The sequence below is a fragment of the Pinus tabuliformis genome, chromosome X, assembly GCF_031772625.1.
Source record: "Pinus tabuliformis cultivar Carrire ecotype Pingquan chromosome X, CPIR1, whole genome shotgun sequence".
In the NCBI taxonomy this organism is placed as follows: domain Eukaryota; kingdom Viridiplantae; phylum Streptophyta; class Pinopsida; order Pinales; family Pinaceae; genus Pinus; species Pinus tabuliformis.
In genome coordinates this window covers 952325843-952349949 of record NC_142308.1, presented here as the reverse complement: position 1 = coordinate 952349949, position 24107 = coordinate 952325843, and the positions used below count along the sequence as shown (strand labels likewise).

General features: G+C 41.0%; 1 protein-coding gene across 1 annotated transcript in view; it reads right to left on the bottom strand.

The window, feature by feature from the left end:
* LOC149142848 (uncharacterized) overlaps nt 1–24107 on the bottom strand; it is a 146094-nt gene that overhangs the window by 94222 nt on the left and 27765 nt on the right. The window contains exon 2 of the mRNA XM_089451603.1: nt 6022–6157. Coding sequence (XP_089307729.1) covers nt 6022–6157 — 136 coding nt within the window. The remainder of the gene's footprint in view (nt 1–6021; nt 6158–24107) is intronic.

Here is a 24107-nt window from a genome sequence, read left to right as displayed (position 1 = left end):
CATCAGAGTCTTCCGCTGTGCCATTCTGATAACATTCTCTGCTTTGACTTCACCCTAGGTGAATTATGAGGAACCCATTGATCCTTCTGTCTTGTCCCAACTGTCTTCGGTGATTGCTCTTTCACTCTTGCTTGGGCATTGTCTTCACCTCAGCTCCGATACCATGTTAAGTTTTGGTATGTTCTATGCTAGAGCAATTTATTTAAATTTTCACAGTTAGCAATCACATCAACATTACAATAAACTGCAGATAGAACATAAATATAAAATCGCAGAAGACAAGCCAAGACAAGAGCACACAAGATATGGCGCGAGCCAGGGACAAACCCCACAATGTGTGGGGAAACCCTTTGATCAAATCTTCTTTTATCTTCAAAGTTCAGCAGAGAGAGAGAGAGAATACATTTACAACAGAAGTCAACACTTTGACTTATCTAGATCTAAGCATAGATCATCTCCTATAACGATGAGATCAGTTGAAGACATTCTGCTTCAACTGATACCTATCATCGTGCTGCATCTGGTTCTCTAGTTGCACCACTGCATACTGCACCATGCGGCTGTCCATGTCCATGATTTTATCCATCATAATGCTGCTCAAACTAATGTGCATCATCATCATGCTGCTGCCCCTGCTAATGTATTATTGTACTGCCCATGCACATGATCTTGTCATGTTGCTGCTCTTCATGTTTATGATCTTATAATGCTGCCTATGCATCATCATTATGCTGTCCTATATGTCCATGATCTCATGTTGCCCTTTATGTCCATGATCTCATTCATCATGATGCTCATGATCTCATACATCATGCATCATGCTGCTCACACTGCCCATCTACATCATACTGCTCTTACTGCCCATATATATCATCCATGACCTGGACTATGAGAGTATTGACCCAATACATACATAGCTCACAGTTGTGTCCTTATGACTACACCTAATACATTCTAGATGTTTACAGCGTATATATTTGCCAGCATATATATATATTTGCTGCGTATTGACCAGAGTGAATGTTGCTGCCATGACAGCATTATATATCAGCCTCTGCATAACAGTGTATGAGTTTCCATGACTGTGCATATATAGTGCCTTCATTAACAGAGTTAAGGGCTGCTTGGATAGTGTACTATGCCTCCATTTATGACTGAGTTAAGGGCTATTCCTATTGACTGCGTTCCATCGCATGAATTGCTGCGTATGTTGCTAGGGCTGCATATCATGTACAGTGTGATCTCATGACTGCATGAAAACAGTGTATAATCATCCACAAACATGAACAGCATATAACATACATTGCGTATATGACCTCACGTATTGCGTATAAGTGTTGTGCTGCCAGATCCACTACAGTGTATGAGCTAGGGCTGCGTATAGCATTAACTGCGGACAACGTGATGACTGCGTACATCTATCCAGCGTGAACGTTGAGACTGCGTGGTAGTGTTGTGCGCTGTATGGATTGGGTATAGCGTGGTTCCGTGGTTTCATATAACGTGATTCCATTATCATATGACTGTGTATAAAGAACAGCTTATACGAACAGCGTTTGATATATAACAAGAACAGTGTTTGCATACATATGTTACAGCGTATAGGTCTTACCATGCTATCTGCGGTATTTTCATCACTCTCCATAATGCCACGGCTGCCCAAATTACACGCTGCCTGTTGTTCTACGTTGTTTCTTCTTGGACTGCGTTATGAGATCTTGAGCCTTCCTGTTGCTGCGTATTTAGTGACAGCTTCTAGGGTTTCTTCCATAGCAGTGTTTAGTTCTAGATCATTATGCTACTGCGGCTAGGGCATCATAGCAAATCCTCTTGGCGTTTTCTCCTTCTCCAAAAACCCAGACGTGGAGAAGAGATCACGTGAAGAGTGTCTAAATGACTTCAAATCCTCTTCTATTTATACCACAACGAGGATGATGAATAGACACGTCGGTTGGGCTTCTAGAGCCTACATAAGAGCTGGTCGGCTTGATAATAATTACATAAACAAAATAAATTCATATCTCCATAAATACTTATCAGAATCGGATAATCTTTGGATCAATCCTACACCTCTCGACGAGAGGGATCCAATAAAAATATCAACTGCCATAAATAAACCGACCCACATGGAGTTTGGCCCTAGTTGCCAATTTAACACAAACATACATCAAATTTTTAAGCATATTGTAAAACATAAAACATTTAATCATATTATAAAACATAAAACATAGAGCATATTATGATTTATCTAGCAAGTGAGCAACTGTCAACATTTGTCATGTCCAAAATTCAAATAATAATGTTTACAAAATATGTCACTTGGTCACCGCCAAGACAAAAAAGGTTCAAAATTCAAATTCACAAGCCTACAAGTCTAATGAGTAATCTACAACAACAAGTGCTCTCATCGTTTTACACTATAGACATTACTCGTTTTATGGTTCTAAGTGCTATTGTGAAGAAGCTTGTTAAACATTGGTTATTTGGAATCTAACATTTACTTGTCTCTTGTAAGCTCATTCATAATTTCACAAGACCATTGACTTTACACTAAATTCACTCATACAAGCACTCACTCCACTGAATACCATTGTATGACTCTTAAGTGAATTTAACTAATCTTGTTGTTATAACTCTAATTGTGCATCATTGGACATTTTTGTGATCTTGAGGTTCTAAGAACCTAATTGGATAGTAATATCTTGACATCTAAGCATTATTTGTTTAAAGGCCTCTAATCTATTTGAATTGGTGTTAATTTACAATGAATAATATTGGCATTTATCTCATTGAAATAGCTTGGAAGCTTTTGATTGAAGTAAGAGCATTGGTAATCGTGTGGTAATAATCGTTGGTATCTTTTTAAGCATTGGTTAAATTATTCTAAGTGCTTCAATTATCATTGAATAAAGTTATTTCGAATTTTGGCACATCCCGTAACTGTTGAATAATTGCATATTGTGGGTATCTATTGTATCTTATTGGCACTTGATAACTTGGCACCCTTTCTTATGGTTAAGATTGTATCTTATTGATAAGTACTTGTTGGTATAATTTAAAATCAAATCATAACTAAGTACTTAAGCAACTTAAACAATCTTACCTTAAGAATCACTCAATCCATCTTGCATTGCATTCTAAGTCTAGTTGCATTAATAACTTACCTCCAAGCATAAGCTTGATTGATATACATTTAGGGCCACCCTTTTTCAATTTAGCTTGAGGGGTTTAGCACCTCTTTAGTGGTTAACACAGTGACCTTGTAGTCATCAGAGTCAAAGTCTCTACAGCGCCAAAGGCATCGAATAGTTGGAACATAGAGAGAGGTATCGATAATCAAGCCTCTACTTGCTTCCTGTTGGCTTCCATCCCACAACTTACTCTAGAAACTAGTTCCAAAACACTTAAGAGGAAGGTTCATTTAGAATAGGCATCTAACCTAAAATCAACTAAGATTTTGCATTTCACCTAGCTCGTAGGATTTGCACCTCATATAGGTTAGTGAAGCATCCAAGCAACAATTGTTCATCCAGTTATATGGCATATAATTAATAATAAGAAAGAAGTTGACTCCATAATGCACGTCTCACATTCAAATCTAATCTAATCTTTAATTCTTGCTAAGATTTAAAGAAGCTAGGTTATTCAATCGTGTCTCCCAAACTCGTTGGTTACCAACTGGTCCTTCATCTTCACATTCCCATAGGGACTACCCCCCAATAGCATGTTGTTGGGAGACAGCTAGAACGGAGAGGTCAGGTATCAGAGTGACAGCCCCCGACCTAAGTCATTGTCATAGGGCCTACACAATCTAAGCGACAACACACCCAAAGATGTAAATGTGTCCTAAATCTGATTTCTTCCCTATAAATGCCTCCTCTGGTGTCAATCTGCCAAACACTTTGTGTGGGCTTCTATTCTACAAATATACGAAAAGTGTTGCAAGCCTCCACCCATAGAAACCATGGCATATCCTGGTCATGGAGCATGGCCTTGGCCGCTCCAACAATAGCCCTATTCTTCTGCTCCCCAACCCCATTTTGTTGAGGGTTGTATGGAGCAATCAACTCCTTCTTGATGCCTTCCTGTGCACATAAGGCCTTGAAAGCATTAGATGTGTACTCATCTCCATTGTCTAAGTTTAACCTCAATGTCTTGATCTTTATCCCTATCGAATTCTCGACTAGAGCCTTGAACTCCTTGAATCTGTTGAAGACCTCATCCTTATTTTTCATGAAATAGATTTGAGTCTTCCTAGAGAAGTCGTCAATGAAGGTCACATAATATTGGTACCCACTCAAGGATATTGTTGACATGGGCCCACACACGTCTGAGTGTACTAGATCCAAAATCCCTTTGGACCTAGTGTCGTTGCTCAGAAAACTAGTCTTGGCATATTTACCTAGTGCGCAACCCTTTCACACCTCATGTTGCTCAACCTTTAGTTTTGGCAGCCCCGTCACTATCTCCCTGAGCACATAAAGTGCTCTACTTTGATGATTGTTCTTTTAACAAAATCTCTGATTCCATGTTGAATTTTCTACAAGGATGCACAATAGAAAATTAATTTTCTGATCTGATAATTACTTCTAATGATCTTTAATTAATTCTTCTTATGCCACTAATATCATTAAGCAATTATACACAGAATATCTCAATAGTAACGCAGCAAAAACACTAGAAACAATAAAGATCATAAAGAGACAGCCATGCACAATAGAGATAACAAATTCCCTAGGAAACCCAAACTTGGGTGAAAACCCAGCAACTCTTCTTCTAGGATAAATTTTCTTCAGCAAGGTTTACAAATCAAATTGCCTCGAAATCTGTGCCAAAAACGAAGTCCAAACTGCAATCATTTCATCATTCCTCTGCTCCAACGAATGTCTTCTATAGAAGAGATATGATCATAAGCAAGTGATCAAATGAAGTGTATATATACAAGTCGAATGGGTGCATTTACCCCAAGGGACACACCCTTTCATGGTGGGGCCGACTTGTCCCTTTTGAACCTACATGAAACTCAAAAAATAAAATTTATATAGTTAATTCCCATATTTTTTCTTGGCAGACTTAGGAGGCCTCTTGGCATGCAGGAATACCTCCCGATGCTACAAAAAATCAACAATTATTCCCTTGGATTGTTAATCATGTACTCTTGCAACCCTCTTTGTGCAAAGAAAAAAACAAGTGGGAGAATGTTGGGGGTGTGTTACATTATTTTCACAACTACCTACATGTGTTATATATTGCATTGGGCACAGCAGGGGGGCAGCATCTCCCCCTGTTAGATGGGGTAGCAAGGAGGCAAACCCCCCCTCCTCACAGGGGTTCAGAGGTAGCACCCCAAATATATATATATATATATGGCAATTTTTGCATCCATTTTTGGCAAATTTGAGCACATGGTTTTCGCTTTTAGCGGTTTTGCATGGTGGTTTAGCTGATGGTTTTGTAGTTTCAATTAAGGAACTATGGCTGTATTCTAATCCATGGTAAATGGATTGCCAATATGGATACCGGGATATGTATATATATATATATATAAATTGTAATACTGTAAAGAAAAATATATTTAAAATATTTCTAGTTTTTCTGGTTTTGGATTTTCAGGGTAAATCTCTGTGTAAATGTGTATGTTTACCATTGCATATTTTCTGTTTTATTAAGAATTTGTTTGTAGCAATTAACTGTATAGCATTAAAACCTATAGGTACAAACATCCTCTCTTGGAAGTTGAAACACAATACAAAGGGTGTGAAAGACTATATTTCTCAAGGAAAAAAAAGAGTTCACTGCTTCATGTATTTTAAATTTAATATACTATGAATTCCAATTCCAATTTAAGTCTACAGATTAAAACTATCAACATGCATTCTTTAGAGACGAAAAACAATATGAATAAATAGAACTCATTTCAACATAAGAGAATCCACGAAATTGAATATATTTATAAAATAACAACTCGCTCAAACTTCCTATTAGATGTGCCAGTTAAAGAAGAACTGATTCAAAGTAAACCTTATATATCTTTGGCTGATCATTTTCACCAGCTGGTGTTTGTAAAGCAAGGAAACCTGAGACATACACTCTATCATTTTTTTTCAAATGCTGTGCTGCAGTTTCTGCTAACTCATTCCAAAATGTCAAGGTAAACCTGCAGATCATTAAAGATACTCATTAACTAGTGCTACAAAAATAACTCAAAACAACTTTGCAGCTGCAGCTAATCCATCTTAGTGTCGAGACAAATCTGTAGACTGTAACTAATGAACCATTCAAAAAGAATAATAAATCAGCTTACTACACAGATTCAAGAATGCTACAAAAACTATGATTTCCAAGTTAAAAGTAAAATGAAACTACATGCACTACAAACTTTGGTGGAGCAAATGAGTTTATGTGTAACAAAAAGCACTCGTCATCTTTACACGTCTGGAGATCTGTGAATGGAGAAACTAATAACTTCTCCCCCTCTCCCCAGAAATTGATTAAGAAGAAAATAGCACGGTCAATCTTCAATCATGTTGCAAGAAGAAGCGATTGGAATTAACCAAGAGATTATTTTGAATGGCCTGGTTGTTATTGCCAAAAAATGAGATGCAGGAAGAGTACTAAATAATAAAATTCATTAAGGATGGAAAGGATAGGCCAACAAGGATAGAATTATGTCTATGATACTAACCCTTGAAAAGAGAAAAGGTAGGTTCAGATGTGTCAAAAGAGGGCTGCAAACCTTGAAATTATGAACATTAGCATAAAGCAAAATCAATTTGACACTGAATAAGCAAACCAGGGCAAATACTCCTAGATTGTGTCCAACAACAGCCCTCAAGATGCTGTCTCTCCCTAGTCTTGAAATCCACACAACAATGGTGCCTTCTATCAGGAGTGAAAACCCTTTGTGTACCTATTCTTGTAGTGTCTCTCTAAATCATCGAGGCTGGGCTGTCTTGAGTGGTGTGTAAGAAAATAATGATAGGATATTTTGTTGGATTTAAAAAGTTGTACCTTCAATGTCTGAGCCAATATAGAATTCTTTCTAGATCACCTCAACTGCCAGGCTTAGGCTATGAGTTACTAAATGGACGGTGACATTGAAGGAGACTAGTCATATGTGTTATTCAAATAGGGTATGTCTGCTTATGGGATCATGATTTAGCAGTAAGGATGAAAGCAAGTCAAGACAAAGCACTAGGTTCAATTCTCCCGAAAGCATGATAAGCGGTTGGGGCCAGGTGCAAGTCCTAGGTGATTTTGAAAGATAATACTTCCTTGTCGCAGATGATAATTGTAGCTTGGGCAGGTACTTCTGCACAAGCCTAAGTGTCTAGGCGTGCAAAAGTTGGCCAAAGTATCCTTAGGACACTTGCTCAAGTATTGAGTAAGTTGCTGTCGTAACTTGGCCTGAATCTTACTTAGGAAAAGCACATAATTAATTATGTTGGTTGTTGAGCTAAAGAAACTTAGGAAATGTAAAGTATTCACCATAGTGATTATGTTTTAATCTCAACCGTTGATCTCAAGTGAGGCGAGATCTGATCTCGATCGTTAATCACTTTGGAGATTAGGGTTATGGATTTAGATCAATGTGGAGTTATAATGCAAGGCTAAAAAGAGGACATACACCGGCACAAGCCATTGAGAGACGGATTTTCTCAAGTGATGAGCATGATACTCAAGTGTGCTGAGTCTGAAGAAGGTGCAGGGGTGCAGAATAAGACATCCAGATCAGCCACTGAAATCAATGATAATCTAGGGCCGGATCAACTGGATCAAATCTAGGGTATGTTGTAACTGTAAATTTCTTAGTTGGGCCATTATCCCAGGACGAGAGTCCAAGTATGTTCTGATTAAAATTTAATGAAGAATTGACTTGATTGTGCAAAATTTGTACGTGTCACATGTGATTTAGATTGGTTAATAATTTTGCTTCTGCTGAATATTTTTTTAAGAATCTAATTGTGCTTTTATTCAATAGATCTGTAATCTAGTAGGGTAACAAATTGTCGTGTGCTAGGTTCAAAAACTAACATGGTATCAAAGTGAAAACTCTGAAGACCAACCTTAGAATCACACGGGAAGCTAGGTTCATAAAGGCATCACACGAGGCCAAGTTTGACCAACGATTGTACAAGGAAGAAATAAAAATTTGCAAACCAAAAAAAAGCAGGTCATACGGTGGTATGGCTGCGGCGCTGCAAGTTACCATACAGACGTCAACTAGATTAAAGGTAAATAATTTAAAAAAAAAAAAGTGGACAGTGCTTGTGGTGGCCGATGGCCATGGACCAATCACCAACCCACCCAAAGTCACTAGCTAGAGTAATAGGCACTGCAAGTGCAAGCAAGAGGAGACTAGTATAAGGGTCACTGCCACTCACAGGAGGAAGTTGTCGTGAACAGCAGTGGTCGACAGTCGCAGAGGGATATCAAACTCGACCATGGGAAGCACGGGACAGCCAACCCATAGTTAATGTTGTTAGGGGTTCGACGCAGCCACTAGCGAGCAGACTTGTCAAATAGCAACCACAACGCGAGGTCAACAAATAATTGGAGGCAAGAGTGTGCATGGGGTTGAAAAAAAGGGAAGGCCAAACAACAACCCACACAAAGAATAGGGTCAAGGAAGTTATTACAAGGCCAGCTGACAAGCAAGGTCCCTCTGCAGGAGGTGACACCGAGTTCGGACAACCACGAGTCACAGCAGCTATCAACGCAAGCAGGGACAACATTAAACGACCACGGGACAGCAAGTGGAGGCAAGCCATGGCCAACCAACTTTCAGGACTCGAGCAGCAAGGCCGACAAAGTTTTTCTAGGAACAGTTGTTAATTTCTTTAAACCTAGTTACAAATTTATTTCTCAACAAATAATCATAGATCTGAAATCAACAATGCTTTCTAATATGATTTATAATAATAAATATTCTAGGATTTTAAACAAATAAACAGCAGAAGTGAAAATACACAAAACCAATCACATGCATCAAAGAATAACACAGATATACCTTCAAAATGCCAATGTGGGGAAAACCAACAAACGTTGGGCTTCTTATTAAGCTTCAGGAGAAATATTTTTTACAGCAAACTCACAAGAATTTGCTCCGGCAAATACATAGCAAAAGATCTCGGCCCTCTCTCTCACTCAGCCCTTGTACGGCCCACACGTGCAGCCCAACAGAAGAACTTTTGCATACAAGGAAAGCTCAGCCTCACGACCCAAGAGAAAACTCAGCCTACTCGCTCAAGATAACTTGGCCCACACGTGCAAAGGTAACTTGGCCTCTATATTGATATCGCTTGCCCTGATCTCGCTTTAGCTGGCTCGATCTAGACTTTTCTCGCTCTCGCTGCCAATTGTTGTGCTCCAGTGAATCCCAACTTGTGCCAAATCGATGATTGTCTCTCCTTTGGCTAGAACCACCCCCTATTAAAAAGATCAAACCTAATCTCAAGTGAAATCCCTAATCTCAACAGTTGAGATTAGATCTCACTTTACTGAGATCGACGATCACAACTTAATCTGTCCTTTACTTCTTTTCCCTTTTACAAAAAGGTACCTAGCAATTAAATTAAACTGTCGTCTAAAGTCCTGACTTAGGAAATTCATTAATTAACTGTCGTAGGAGATAATTAAGGTGACCCATTGCATGTCATGGCACCTAACACATTCATAATCAACTTCCAAGCTACAATCTCAACACTCCCTCTTAATGAGGAAGGTGCTCTGTAGAAAACCCAACTTATCCCTGAAGAATACAAATTTGTCCTTCACCAAGGCCTTCGTCAAAATCTTTTCTACCTGCTCATTTGTGGGTACAGACAACATCTCAGGGTTGCGGGGGAGTGCCCCCCTCCCCCGAATCTGCTCCCAATTTGGGCTCTTCTCAGGAGTGAGTAGGGAGCTACCTCGAGAGAACGCTCTCAAAGGGAGCGCGCTCCCTTTAAAAAAAATCGCTCCCTGTTTTTGAGGGAGCGATTAGGGGAGTGATCACTCCTTGACCGCTCCCCTTCACTCCGGGGGCAATTTTTTAATAGGGGCAGTGATCGTGGAGCGATCGCTCCCGATAGCTCCCCTTCTTAAAAAAACGCTCCTGTTGGCGCCGAAAAAAGGCCGCGCAGCAGAGAGGGAGGCAATGGTTAGCGAACAAAGAGGGAGAGGAAAGGGATGGAAGGGGAGGTGGGGAAGGTTAAAAGACCCTCTCCCCTCCCATTATTCACCCATTTGTCAAGTTGGAGAGAGTAAGAGAGAGTTTGGAGCTTGGAGAGAGCAAGAGAGAGGAGCTTGGAGGAGCTTGAGGAGCTTGCAAGGGAGATTGGAGCTTGGGATTACAGGCCAAAGAGGTACAACCTACACTCTAATCTAGCATTTTTTTATATGTTCATTGCTAAATAAATAAATAAAAATCTCTATTTCCCATTCCCATTCCTCCATTTTTTTGCAGTCTCAAAACTTCAAACATCATGGCTATATGGCTTGGAATTTTCTTGTTGTTGGTTCCTTTTTTCATTATTATGGTGTTGGAGAGTAGAAGAATAAGGGTTGATCATGATGAAGAAGAGAATGAAGAAGTGGGTTATAGTGGATTTGATGAAAACCCCAAAGAGGAGTACCTTGGTGAGGAGGAAGAGGGTGGACATGATGAGGCCCCAAAAACTAAACAAGACCAAGTGGAAATATGTTACTAGGTCTGAAGCAGGGAAAGGGGGTGGAACCACTAAATTTACATGCAACCATTGAAACAACATTTACACGGGTTCATACAACTGTGCCAGAAGTTACCTCTATGGGAAAAGGCCATGGGATGGAGATAAACCAATAGGAATAAAAGCTTGTGTAAGTGTGTCAGCAATAGAAAGAGCCAAATACATAAGGGAAGAGTTGGAAGCCCAATATAAATCTAAAAACTCAAAGGGTTTCTTTGAACACAGCTCACAATCACATGCACAAAGAACTCCATCAGCATCCTCCCATGGCAGTGGATATGGAAGCATAGGAACAAACATCTCTTTAAGGCGTAGAACCATATCAGATTTCCTTGACGAAGGGTGTACGAATGATGTGATTCAAAAATTTGTCGGTTTCTCTATGCATGTGGGATACCATTCAATGTTCTTCATTCACCTTATTGGCATGAAATGGTTTCCGCCATAAATGATGCCCCCAAAGGATACAAGAGCCCTAGGTATGACAAGGCTAGAACTGTTCGACTTGATCATGAAAAAGCAAAAATATCACATTCTTTGAGTAAAATGACAAATTCTTGGACTGAGCATGGGGTGTCCATTGTATCTGATGGATGGACAAATGTAAAAGGCAAGCCATTGATAAGTGTTCTTGTTGTGTCTGTTAGTGGTGCCATCTTCCTTTCAGCATATGATTACTCAAAGAAGTTCAAGACCAGCATCAACATTGTAGAACCATTACTTGAAACAATTGAACGTATTGGGCCATACAATGTCATCCAAGTCATCACTAATAATGTTGCTAATTGTAACGCAGTGGGAACATTTATTGAGGATAAATACCCCAACATATTTTGGTCTAGGTGTTTGGTTCACACAATGAACCTTTTGATGCATGATATTATTAAGAACAAAAGCCAACAATACAAATGGATTGGTGATTTGTACAAGAGAGGAAAACAAATGATAAAATTTATTACAAATCATAGCAATATCCATGGGCTTTTCTACAATCACTCAAGATTGGATCTGTTAAAGATTGCGAAGACTAGATTTGCTAGCTATTACCTCACCTTCAGGCGCCTTTTGAAGGTAAGAGACTCATTGGCTAGCATGGTATTAAAGGACAGAGCTACAAATGCAGCTGACAAGCAAGGTTTTGAATAGGTGGAGGAGACCGCTCTTGATGGTCTGTTTTGGTCACATGTGAGGGAAGTATTGCAATTCACCAAGCCCATTTATAGCATGATTCGTTTTGCAGATACAGATAAACCAATGATTGGGGAGGTCTATGACCAGATGGATACCATGTTGGGGCAAATAAAAGATATTATTGAGGGAAATGATCCCAACTTGTATACAATGATTCACAATTGTGTGTGTACACAATGCAATAAACTTAATGTTCCACTACATGCCTTGGTGTAAATCCTTATGCCAAAATACTACTCTCCATCTTGGTTGGGCAAACCTGCACCTGGGGGTGGGGTTAGAGCCAAACCCCATACAGATCCGAAGGTACAAGAGGGATATATTAAAGCATTAGGCAAGTTAGTCCCTGATAGGGAAGAGTGTGCTAATTTGTGTCTTGAATTAGGCAGATACTTCAGTTGCACTAGTTTGTTTGGTTCTTTACATGAAATGGAAGATAGAGACAAATTTGATGCTCTCACATGGTGGGAAGCATATGGAAGCATGGGACTTTTGCCAAAGTTGGCAAAAAAAGTTCTCTCACAGGTTGTAAATACTTCTTCTACAGAGAGGTGTTGGAGCACCTACAACTTCATACATAATGTGAGAAGAAACAGACTCAATGAAAACCAGGCAGAAAGCTTGGTTTATGTGCACTACAACTTGAGGTTGTTGAGTCATTATTGCGATCAGGCTTATGAGGATCCAACATATAAAATTTGGGACAACCACCAAGAGGACGATATTTGGAGGATGGCACTATACATCTTGAAGAATTGGAAGCAGAACTTTTGAGAGATGATGATGAAGCAACAACAACCATGCCACCCACACCATCCAATAGTAGAGCCAGTGCTCGAGTTCCAAGTATTGTTTCTTTGTTGTCACCGCCTCCATCTACATCCTCACATGGAGGGCATGTGCCTTCTGGTTCCAGTCATGCAACTATGCGGGAGGAGACTCCTAGAAGACCACCAGTACCACGACCTGCTCAGAAATTAGACATTTCTCATGGTAGAAAGAAGAAGTTGTAGATAATAGATATACTTGTCTTTTCTAGTTTCTAGTAGTTTTAATAATTGTTGACTCTTTCATATTTATTATGATATTTTTTGTAAACAATCTATGACAATTTAAGTTTGAAGTTTGAAGTTGGCAATTATAACTCATTGGCAATGAATTATGAATATGATACTTCATAAAAGTTGAAAGTTGTTTCATTTCATAACTTCCAGATGATTGATGTTATATGGCTCAACCTATGTTTTTATGCTTTTTATATCTAATTCATCATTCTACATGCTTTTGTTGACATATATGCATCAAAATATATAAAAGAATATATATTATATAAAAACTCGCTACCCGATTCGCTCCCAAACCGGGAGCTTTCGAAAATCTCGCTCCCACTCCCAAGTAACCTTGCTACAGCTTTACTGTCCCCTTCTACACACAATCTCTGACGAAGTGGTACTTGATCTCAATGTGCTTTGACTTGTCATGGAATACTAGATTCTCAGAAGAGTTTAATACAACTCTAATTATCATAGTGAATGACAATCAGATCCAAATCCTAATCAAAAAGCCCAACATCCCATATCGCTATATTGGCAGCCATGTACTCAGCCTCTACAAAACTCAATGCAATTGCAATCTGTTTCCTGCTGTACCAAGATACTACACCTGATCCCAGAATAAAATTGCACCAAGAAGTGCTCTTCCTGCCAGTTGTACCGCCTGCCCAATCAGCATTGGTGTACCCCTCCAACTTCACTCCATCCTGCTGAGTGTACCTCAACCCATATTCAAATGTGCCTCGGAGATATCTCAAAACATGCTCTGCAACTAACCAATGAACTCATGTTAAAATTGGCAACTAGGGCCAAACTCCATGTGGGTCATCTTATTAATGGAAGTTGATATTTTTCTTGGATCCCTCTCATCGAGAGGTGTAGGATTGATCTAAAGATCATCCAATTCCGATAAGTATTCATGGAGATATGAATTTATTTGTGTTATGGGACAATTCGTCAAGGTCGACCAGCAACCAAATAAACCCCACTTGTGCTCAACGTTTTAGTATAAATAGAGGTGGCCTTCAAGTCATTTCAACACACTTGGGATCTCTTCCTCTCTATTTGTCTTTGGGTTTTAGTAGGAGGAGAGATCCTAAGGGATAACGTTTCCCTAATCTAGAGGGCAAAAGCCGAAACTGCCGGGAACAACTGGAATTGCCGGAACTACCGGAACTGTCGGGAAAAGCCAAAACTGTCGGGAATAGCCAGAATTGCCAAAACTGCCGGGAAAAGCTGGAACTGCTGGGAATAGCCGGAACTGCCGGAACAGCCGAGAAAGCTGATGCAGAGGGCAAAAGCTGGAACTGCCGGGAACTGCCAGAACTGCCGAGAAAAGCCGGAACTGTTGGAACTGCCAGAACTGCCGGGAATAGCCGGAATTGTCGGAACTGTCGGGAAAAGCCGGAACTGTTGGAACTACTGGAACTGTCGAAACTGCCGAAACTGCAGGGAACAGCCGGAATTTCCGAAACTGCCAAGAACTACCAAAACAAGTGGGAAAGCTGACGTAGAGGGCAGAAGCTGAAACTACCGGGAACAGCGAGAATTGCCAGAACTGTCGGGGACAACCAGAATTGCCGAAACTGTCGGGAACTGTCGGAACAGCCAGAGCATCTGATTCCAAAGGAGAGCAGCATGCAAGGGACAAATAACTAATATTGGGACAGTTGTATGGTACTTAGTAGCAAATACACCAAGCATGCAATATTACAACTAGCATGCAAGGGACAACTAGCATGCAACAACAAGCATGCTAAGGACAACAAGCATGCTAGGGACAACAAGGAAGCAAGATGCAGCCAACACATAGGTTAGTATGGCAACATGGTGCAACAATGGCACATAATGCAATACAATGATGGGTACAGTCATGATTAATGAGCGTGATGAGATGCAACATAGCGATGATGGGTGCAACATGGTGCAGTGCGGTGAGGTGCAACGTGATGACGAAATGCAGCACAACGATAGGTGAAGGAGTCACCTTGGAGAATCAGTTGAAGCAGCATGTCTTCAACTGATCTCATGTATCATCTTCTTAGAGATGATCTATGCTCTTATCTAGATAAGTCAAAGTGTTGACTTCTGTTGTAAACGTACTATCTCTATCTCTCTGTTGAACTATTGAAGAACATATAAGAAGAATTGATCAAGGGTTTCCCCACATTGGTGTTTGTCCCTGGCTAGCGCCACATCTTGTGTCCTCTTGTCTTGGCTTGTCTTCTGCGATTTATGTTTATGTTCTATCTGCAGTTTACTTTAATGCTGATGTGATTGCTAATCTGGAAAAGATATTGAGCTAACTGTGAAAACTAAAATAAATTGCTCTAAGCATAGAACATACCTAAAATTTAACATGGTATCAGAATTGAGGTGAAGACAATGCCCAAGCAAGAGTGAAAGAGCAATCACCGAAGACAGTTGGGAAAGGACAAAAGGATCAGTGGATTCCTCATCCCTCTTCAAATTCACCGAGGGTGAAGTCGAAGCAGAGAATATTATCAGAATGGCACAACGGAAGTTTCTGATGGCCTATCTAAAGATCACTTCATTGGGAAGTCTGGATCTAAGGGTGGAAGGAAAGGCAGATGCCTTGGTTGCAATAAGTTCGACCATTATATGAAGGAGTGTCCGAATGGCAGAGACACATCTCTTGATGAAGATAACAATCATTCCAGGGAAACCTTCAATGATCAAAGGAATGACAGGTAATGCAAGTCATCAAGGAAATGGTCAACTCTTCAAAGAAAGCAAGGAACCCCAGGTATGAAGAATCAATTGGTGTTTTTGATGAGATAAAGAAGCATTATCTTGTATTGGCCCTCTCCTTTAGATTCTTTGGGAATCTGACTTATTGATCGTAGTGCTTCAAGGCAACTCATAGGATAGAAGGGTGCTCTCTCGAATTTGGTAGAGACAGAAACAACTGTGGGATTATACTTGGAGTTGATGCCACCTATCCCGGAAAGGGTGTAGGGAATGTTACCCCTCAATTGAATGAGGGTAACTCTATTCATTTACAAGAATCTCTTTTATGTACCTAATCGCAAGAAGAACCTGGTGTCCATCTCGGAAATGGAAGTCAAAGGTTTCAGGGTGGCATTCATCGATGGAAAGGTATGTGTTAAAAAATAGAATTTTCAAAGATGCTTTTTCTCATGGGTTCAGGGTTGGCAATTTGTATCAAGTTGCAGGATGGTCCATTGGGGATCATGTCAATTGACATATCGCATCTATAACACCGGAGGTCTACCTATGGGGCCCTACCCGATGTGAGTCAGATGGTGATAGGGATGCCTGAATTCAAGAAGAGCATGAAGGTAAATGTTTGAGATGTACCATTCCCCTCATGCAGCAGGTCCACAGGTTTGGAACAACCCAAGGAGTTTGAGATTCATGATCGGGAATCTCATGTATACAAGTGGAAGAAATCCCTCTATGGCTTGAAGCAAAACACCCCAGGCGTAGTATGAGAGGATTGACAGCTGTCTGATGAAGCTAAGATTCACTAGGAGTGAAATCGATCCAAACCATTGCCCAAAGGTTGTGGATGATAGACCTCTCATACCGACATCTTATGAGGGCGACCTATTTCTGACAAGTGCAAACCCTCTCATTTGCAGAAGTAAAAGGGAATTGGATTTCGGATGTGGAATGATAAATTGCAAGCCTGTGACTACCTCGAGGATCTTAACTTTCAGAAGTTATATGGTAGTGATGTCGGACCAGATTTGGGAAATGCCTCTGAGTTTCATAAACTCATTCGCGTTGATATTCTTGGTGAACTTCCATCGGGACATATGTTTTGCAATTAGCATGGTGAGCTCATATTTGGTTGAGCCTCACTGGATTGGTGCCAAGAATCTTCTGAGATATCTTTGGGCACAATCTCTCATGGATTGAGATACACTGCCAGAAATATGAAACTGCATGATTATTCGAATGCTGACTGGGCAGGCAGTGTGGAGGATCACTAGAGCACTTCTCAGTGTTGGTTCTCTTTGGATTCTGCTTTGATATCATGGATGAGTAGGAAGCAGAAGTCCATTGCTATAAGCACCGCCGAGACCGAATACATAGCTACGATTATGATCTCGTGAGAAGCTGCATGGTTGCAGGAGCTCTTAAGTGAGTTGTTTGTACACATGATGAATACCATTGTGATTCTCTGTGACAACCAGAGGGGGGATTTGATTATTGAGGAATCTCTTATCCGATGATTGCTTCAGCAGATAGACATCAGATACTGTCTTATCTGGGATATGGTAAGTCGATAGCAAGGAGGCTCCATTGCATTGAGACTGATGTATAGGTCGCAGACATTTTGTCAAAGCCCTAGGGAAAGGTCAAATCTCTGACTTTCCCCAACGACTTGGAGTCATTGAGAGACCTTCTTATAAGGGTCCTGCATGTTGCATGCATTGAGCTCTAGGAGCTTGGGGGCTTGGGGTACTTACTGGAGCAACATACGACCACAGGGCGACTCACCCTCCCCTGGTGGTGCGTTATGCACAAGATGGCAGGTTCAACCTTCCCCTGTGATACCCCGTGGAGACTGTGGAACAGGATGATTAGTCCTCCTGTGGTCCGGGATGATTAGTTCTCCCGTGGCAACTGTGGAACAGGATGATTAGTTCTCCCGTGGCAACTATTGAACAGGATGATTAGTTCTCCTGTGGGTCGGGATGATTAGTTCTCCCGTGGCAACTATGGAACAGGATGATTAGTTCTCCTGTGGGACGGGATGATTAGTTCTCCCGTGGCAACTGTGGAACGAGATGATTAGTTCTCCTATGGGTCGGGTTGATTAGTTCTCCTATGGGTTAGGATGATTAGTTCTCCCGTGGCGACTGTGGGGCAAGATGCTTCGTTCTCCTGTGGACAGGATGATTAGTTCTCCTATCGAGGCATCCTAACCATGCAGTCTGGGACTCATGGGAAGTACCTCTCATTTGATCAATGAGCAGGGAAATGGGGTTAGGGACCACAGTAGTACTATTGATGGACGCATCAATGTATCTACCGTACTCCCTATGCTAGGATGACCTCCATTGATCTAGGATCAATGAAACTGATCTGGGATCAATATGAGTGGTTTGAAACACTCTCTTGTGATATTGATCTGGGATCAATAAAACTGGCTTCGGGCCAGTAAGAGTGATGTGACACACTCTCTTCAAATGAAACTGACTTCGGGTCAGTAGAGAATGGTATGAGACATTTTCGATCAATTCTTCTTCTTCATAGTTCAGCAGAGCAAAGCAAAGCTCAGCAGAGCAGAGCAATGCAGGGCACTGATGGCAGAGATAGTACATTCGGACATATGGATCAGCGGATGGAGTTCTCCCCAGTTGAGAGGGAGTGTTAGAATTGGAAACTAGGGCCAAACTCCATGTGGGTCATCTTATTAATGGAAGCCGATATTTTTCTTAGATCCCTCTCATCGAGAGGTGTAGGATTGATCTAAAGATCATCCAATTCCGATAAGTATTCACGGAGATATGAATTTATTTGTGTTATGGGGCAATTCGTCAAGGTCGGCCAACAACTAAATAAACCCCATTTGTGCTCAACGTTTTAGTATAAATAGAGGTGGCCTTCAAGTCATTTCAACACACTTGGGATCTCTTCCTCTCTACTTGTCTTTGGGTTTTAGTAGGAGGAGAGATCCTAAGGGATAACGTTGCACTAATCCAGAGGGCAGAAGCTGAAACTGTCGGGAGCAACCGAAATTGCCGGAACTACCGGGAAAAGCAGGAACTGTCGGGAATAGCCGGAATTGTCGGAACTGCCGGGAAAAGCTGGAACTGCCGGGAATAGCAGGAACTGCCGGGAACTGCTGGAACAACCGAGAAAGCTCACGCAAAAGGCAATAGCCGGAACTATCGGAAACTGCCGGAACTGTCGAGAAAAGCCGGAACTGTTGGAACTGCCAAAACTGCCGGGAATAGCCAGAATTACCAGAACTGTTGGAACTGTCGAGAAAAGCCGAACTGCTGGAACTGTCGGGAATAGTCGGAATAGCCGAAATTGTCGGAACTGCAGGGAACAACCGGAATTGCCGAAACTGTCGGGCACTGCTGGAACAGGCGGGAAAGCTGACGCAGAGGGCAAAAGCCGAAACTGCCAGGAACAAGCCGGAATTGTCGGAATTGCTGGGAACAGCCAAAATTGCCAGAACTACCGGGAACTGCTAGAATAGCCAAAGCATCTGTCTCCAAAGGAGAGCAGCATGCAAGGGACAAATAACTAATATTGGGACAGTTGTATGGTACTTAGCAGCAAATACACCAAGCATGCAATGTTACAGCTAGCATGCAAGGGACAGCTAGCATGCAACAACAAGCATGCTAAGGACAACAAGCATGCTAGGGACAACAAGCAAGCAAGATGCAGCCAACACATAGGTCAGTATGGCAACATGGTGCAGCAATGGCACATAATGCAATACAATGATGGGTACAGTCATGATTAATGAAGCGTGATGAGATGCAGCATAGTGATGATGGGTGCAGCATGGTGCAGCGCGGTGAGGTGCAGCATGATGACGAAATGTAGCACAACGATAGGTGAAGGAGTCATCTTTGAGAATCAATTGAAGCAACATGTCTTCAACTGATCTCATGTATCATCTCCTTAGAGATGATCTATGCTCTTATCGAGATAATTCAAAGCGTTGAATTTTGTTGTAAACGTACTATCTCTCTCTATGTTGAACTATTGAAGAACATATAAGAAGAATTGATCAAGGGTTTCCCCACATTGGGGTTTGTCCCTGGCTAGCGCCACATCTTGTGTCCTCTTGTCTTGGCTTGTCTTCTGCGATTTATGTTTATGTTCTATCTGCAGTTTACTTTAATGCTGATGTGATTGCTAATTTGGAAAAGATATTAAGCTAACTGTGAAAATTGAAATAAATTGCTCTAAGCATAGAACATACCTAAAATTTAACAACTCGCTTAGGCACAAACATAAACTGACCGAGTGTGTTCACTTCAAAACAAATTTATGGATTGGTGTTGACCGAATACATGAGAGAGCCAATCAACTGTCTCTACAAGGTAGGGTCTGTTACCACAAAATCTAGCAAGTCTTGGAGAGGGAAACCCTAGTTTCCTCTCCCTCAACTTAAGGACTTTCTTGAGGGTTTAATGAGCGTTGGGATAGCTGATTATCATTGTAAGAAACCCTTTCTCCTAGGCCTTGACCTTCTGAACACTTGTTTTCACGAAAAACCTCCAAACCATAGGACTTGAGCCTTGTTTTTCTAGGGCCTTTCTTGGAGAACAATTTGCTTCTTTCAAACCTTGAGCCATTATTGTGCCTCTCTCTTGAATGAGTTCTAGTGAGATCATATTGTACTTCATCTATAGCATATCTGTCATAGAATTGATCTCTATATCTCCCACCAAGACTCCTCCCATTGGTGAAAGTCCATAAAGAGCAGGGGGGTTTGGCTGATGTGTCATTGGGCCTCTACCCCATTGTTAGCACTTTGTCTAGCTTTTTGTTTTGTAGGTTTCCCTCTTCAAGACCTACTAGATTTTGTGGTAACAGGGTCCATTGTCTCTGATCTAGAAGTATCGATCTTCTTCTAGTTGGTCACATGTGGCGTAGCCATGGGTCTGTAATCATCGATCCTGAAACGCTTCAAGATATCAACTGTGTATTTCCCTTGTCCAAGGAAAATATCTCCCTCTCTGCCACACCTCCATCCCCAAAAAGTAATGCATCAACCCCAAATATTTCATTTCAAACCTTGTTACAAGGTCTCGCTTGTAGTGTGTAATGAATTCCTCAGACCCTGTGAGAAACAGGTCATCAATATACAACACCAATATGAGAGTTTCACCCTTCACCCGAATGCAGTACAGGTTCATGTCTATCTCACTTTTGGTGAAGCCCACACTCTGCAAATCACTGTCAATCCACGCATACCATTCCTAGGGAGCCTGCTTGAGCCCATACAGTGCTCTCCTCAACCTGCACAAGTGGTCTTCACGTTCATTTGGTGAATCCTCCAACCCGTCTACATTGTTATAGAAATGATAGCGCTAATGGATAAGTATCTGGCTACCGAAGTGAATGTCTCGTCATAATCAATCCCTTCCTCTTGCAAATATCCCTTAGCCACAATACAAGCTTTGAACTTCTCGACGCTGCCATCCGCAGCATGCTTAATCTTGTACACCCATCTGGAGCCAATCACTGACTTGCCCATTAGCCATGGCACCACCTCCCTTACATTGTTCTTCATGATGGAAGAGTACTCTTCCACCATGGCATCCATCCACACCTAGTGCTCGGACACCTCCTGAAAGCTAGCAAGTTTAGTGATGCTCACTCATCAATGTCATATGCCTGGAATAGCATTGATGATGAAAACGACACTGGGGGTCTATTGTTTTCAAGTTTTCTTATGGCCTTGATCCTAGACCTGTGGGTTATGGCCCCACTACACTTTTTTGTTGCGCACTCTATCACGTGCATGCATGCAGCATCAATTGCACAAGATTGGCTCCCATAGTCGGTTCATGCACCGTTAATTCATCAAACAAATTCAATGCATCAAGCCATCAATGCATCAAATCACCATGCACACAAACAGAATTACATAAACCAGGCATCAAAATTAATTTAATAGTTACATAGCGCCTCAGCGAGCGTGTTCATCATTCAAAAGTCGCCCTTCATACACAGATTTACAATTTATATAAGTAAATTAGAATATCATGGATTATTTCAATATCCACGATCTCCATAAAGCTCTCAACATGATCCTCTCCACAAAGCTCTCAACATGATATTCTCCACAAAGCTCTGAACAAATTCCTAATATTTCTCACGAATCTAATTTTTCACGCTTTTAATCCTTTACAAAATAGATATTATCCTACCTTTTGACAATTGCGCCTTCAGGAACTCATTCTTGTTGATTTTCTTAGACGTGGGTTAATGTTCCTGCATCAACCTCCCAAGGTAAGAAAATTTATGACCTCCTGGTCATATGCTTCTGGTCTTTCTCATAACAGCTTTAACTTGTGAGATGCAACACGCCTCTATAGTAGCAAATCTCCACCTTGCTACATGATACCTCACCAAACTTTCTCATGAGTTTGGGCTTTTGGCATCTTCATGGTTCTTTCCTCTGGAACCATTTGAGCACTCTTTGCTCTAGGCTGCTGCAAATCTTCTCACCTTCCTCTATTGTCACTTGCACAGAGAAAACAAATATCTTACTGCTAGATTTTGGTAGCATCAAACAAGTGTTCTACTCTCGATTTGTGTTTAAGAGACTAAGGAACACGAGATCTCCAAAACTCAGAAAAGGTTTTGCAAGATAAGCTAGTGAAATGCCTTAATTAAATAATTGATCAATAATTAAAAATTGCCTATGTCTAACTTAGGAAAATTGATTAGTTAATGGAAATTAATTAAGGATGATCGAGAAAGCTCTAGAGACTCACACAACTCGAGTCTGAGATGATCTTAGCCATTGATGAGGATCTAATCATGGTTGTTGGTGCTATAGTGAGAGATTATAAGAGCAAATTGATGAGAAGGAGAGAGACACAAGAGGGGAACGAGTTACCTTGGCAAATCGAGCTATCCAATTGTCGTGATTTAGCAAGGAAGTGAGTTCGAGCTAGAGAAGGAGAGAAATAGTGATTGAGGGAGCAGCAAAAGAGAGTTCCAGAGGATTTTCCAATGCCAGAGAGTCAGCGGAAGGGAGGCTGAAATATTCTACACAGTCGTCCAGGTGCTGCGAGTTAGCCGGTCCAATTGAGCGAATTGTTGGGAAGGGTTTGGATTAGTTGTTGGAGGCCAAAAAGACATTTCGAAAGGAAGAGCAAATTTTTCCAATTGCAGGAGGCTAGATGGCCTAGTTTGGAGTAGTTCCATAAGTCCTACGAACTACGCAGGCCAATAGTGCGCGCAGGGCAGAGGGAGGCCGAGTTTGTTTGCAAAGGGAGAATTTTCTCCATATTATTTTGGCGAGATTATTTGCTGGAGGATTGCCAGTTGAGCATCCAAATATTGTACTCATATTTTTACTATTGCATAATAATAAAATAAACCCTCATTTGTTGCACTGGTTTTCCATTCGAGGTTTTTTCGGGGACTATTAGTCCAAAAATATTGGTGTCTATTTTATTGTGTGTGCATCTATTTCTCAGTTCCTAATTTTATTTTCTGCAGCGTATTTTTATGGTGAAGATTACAATTGTGAATTATTCGTTAATTGTCATAAACAATTAAATTGCTAACAATTAGAAGAATAATATCCAGTAATTGCAATCAAGGAATTTCCACATGGTATCAGAGCATTGAAGATCAGATCGAAGGCTTAGAAGCAAGAAGAGAAGAATTGTGTAGTTTCAAAGGCAGATCTAAGCACAGTTTCTCCAGATCTGCGCAAGCAAGTCAGGCAACACAAATTGTTGGGTGGAATTTGATTTCTAGAGGCAGAGTGCAGGAAAGTTCGATTTGCCCAGAGCATAATTCCAACAGGCACTGGATTTGGTAGATAGAGGGTTCTGGTGAGCAGATCAGTTGATTCGTTAAGCAAACCTGGGCAAGGAAGTTTTGCAGCAAGGGTTTCAGCAACAGATCTATGCAAGGACAGGAAGAGAAAAGCACATTGAAGGAAATTTCCAGTTTTCTCAAAGAGTTTCCAATTTTCAGGAGGAGATCCGAGATTTCTAGTTGCAAGAGGTTGTAGTAGTTTTTCTAATAAGCCAGTGCGATCTTCAGGAGTAGTTGTACATGCGGCAGTTCAGAGGACTTCAAGAAGGTAGAACAAGTTGCTCAGTTGAGGTAGCAAGTAGTACGAGTACCAGAAAAGGACATCCAAAGGTAAGCAATAGTAGATATGCGCATTTCCTAAGGAAGTGCAAGTAGCAGAAACAAGGTCGTAGGGAAGAGAGGAGATTTCAGTTTATTTCCCAATTTTTGAGTTTTCGCAGGGATGGCCGCACCGGGTCTCAAAGATTAGGATAGACTTGACAGAGCCTCAAATTTTGGCGTCTGGAAGGCTAGAATGCAGTTTCTATTAGATGAGCATGGTCTAAAGAATGTCGTGACGAATGTCATGGCAAAGCTAGCAAATCCACAGCAGATGGTTATCTTCAAGAAAGAGATGGCCAAGACA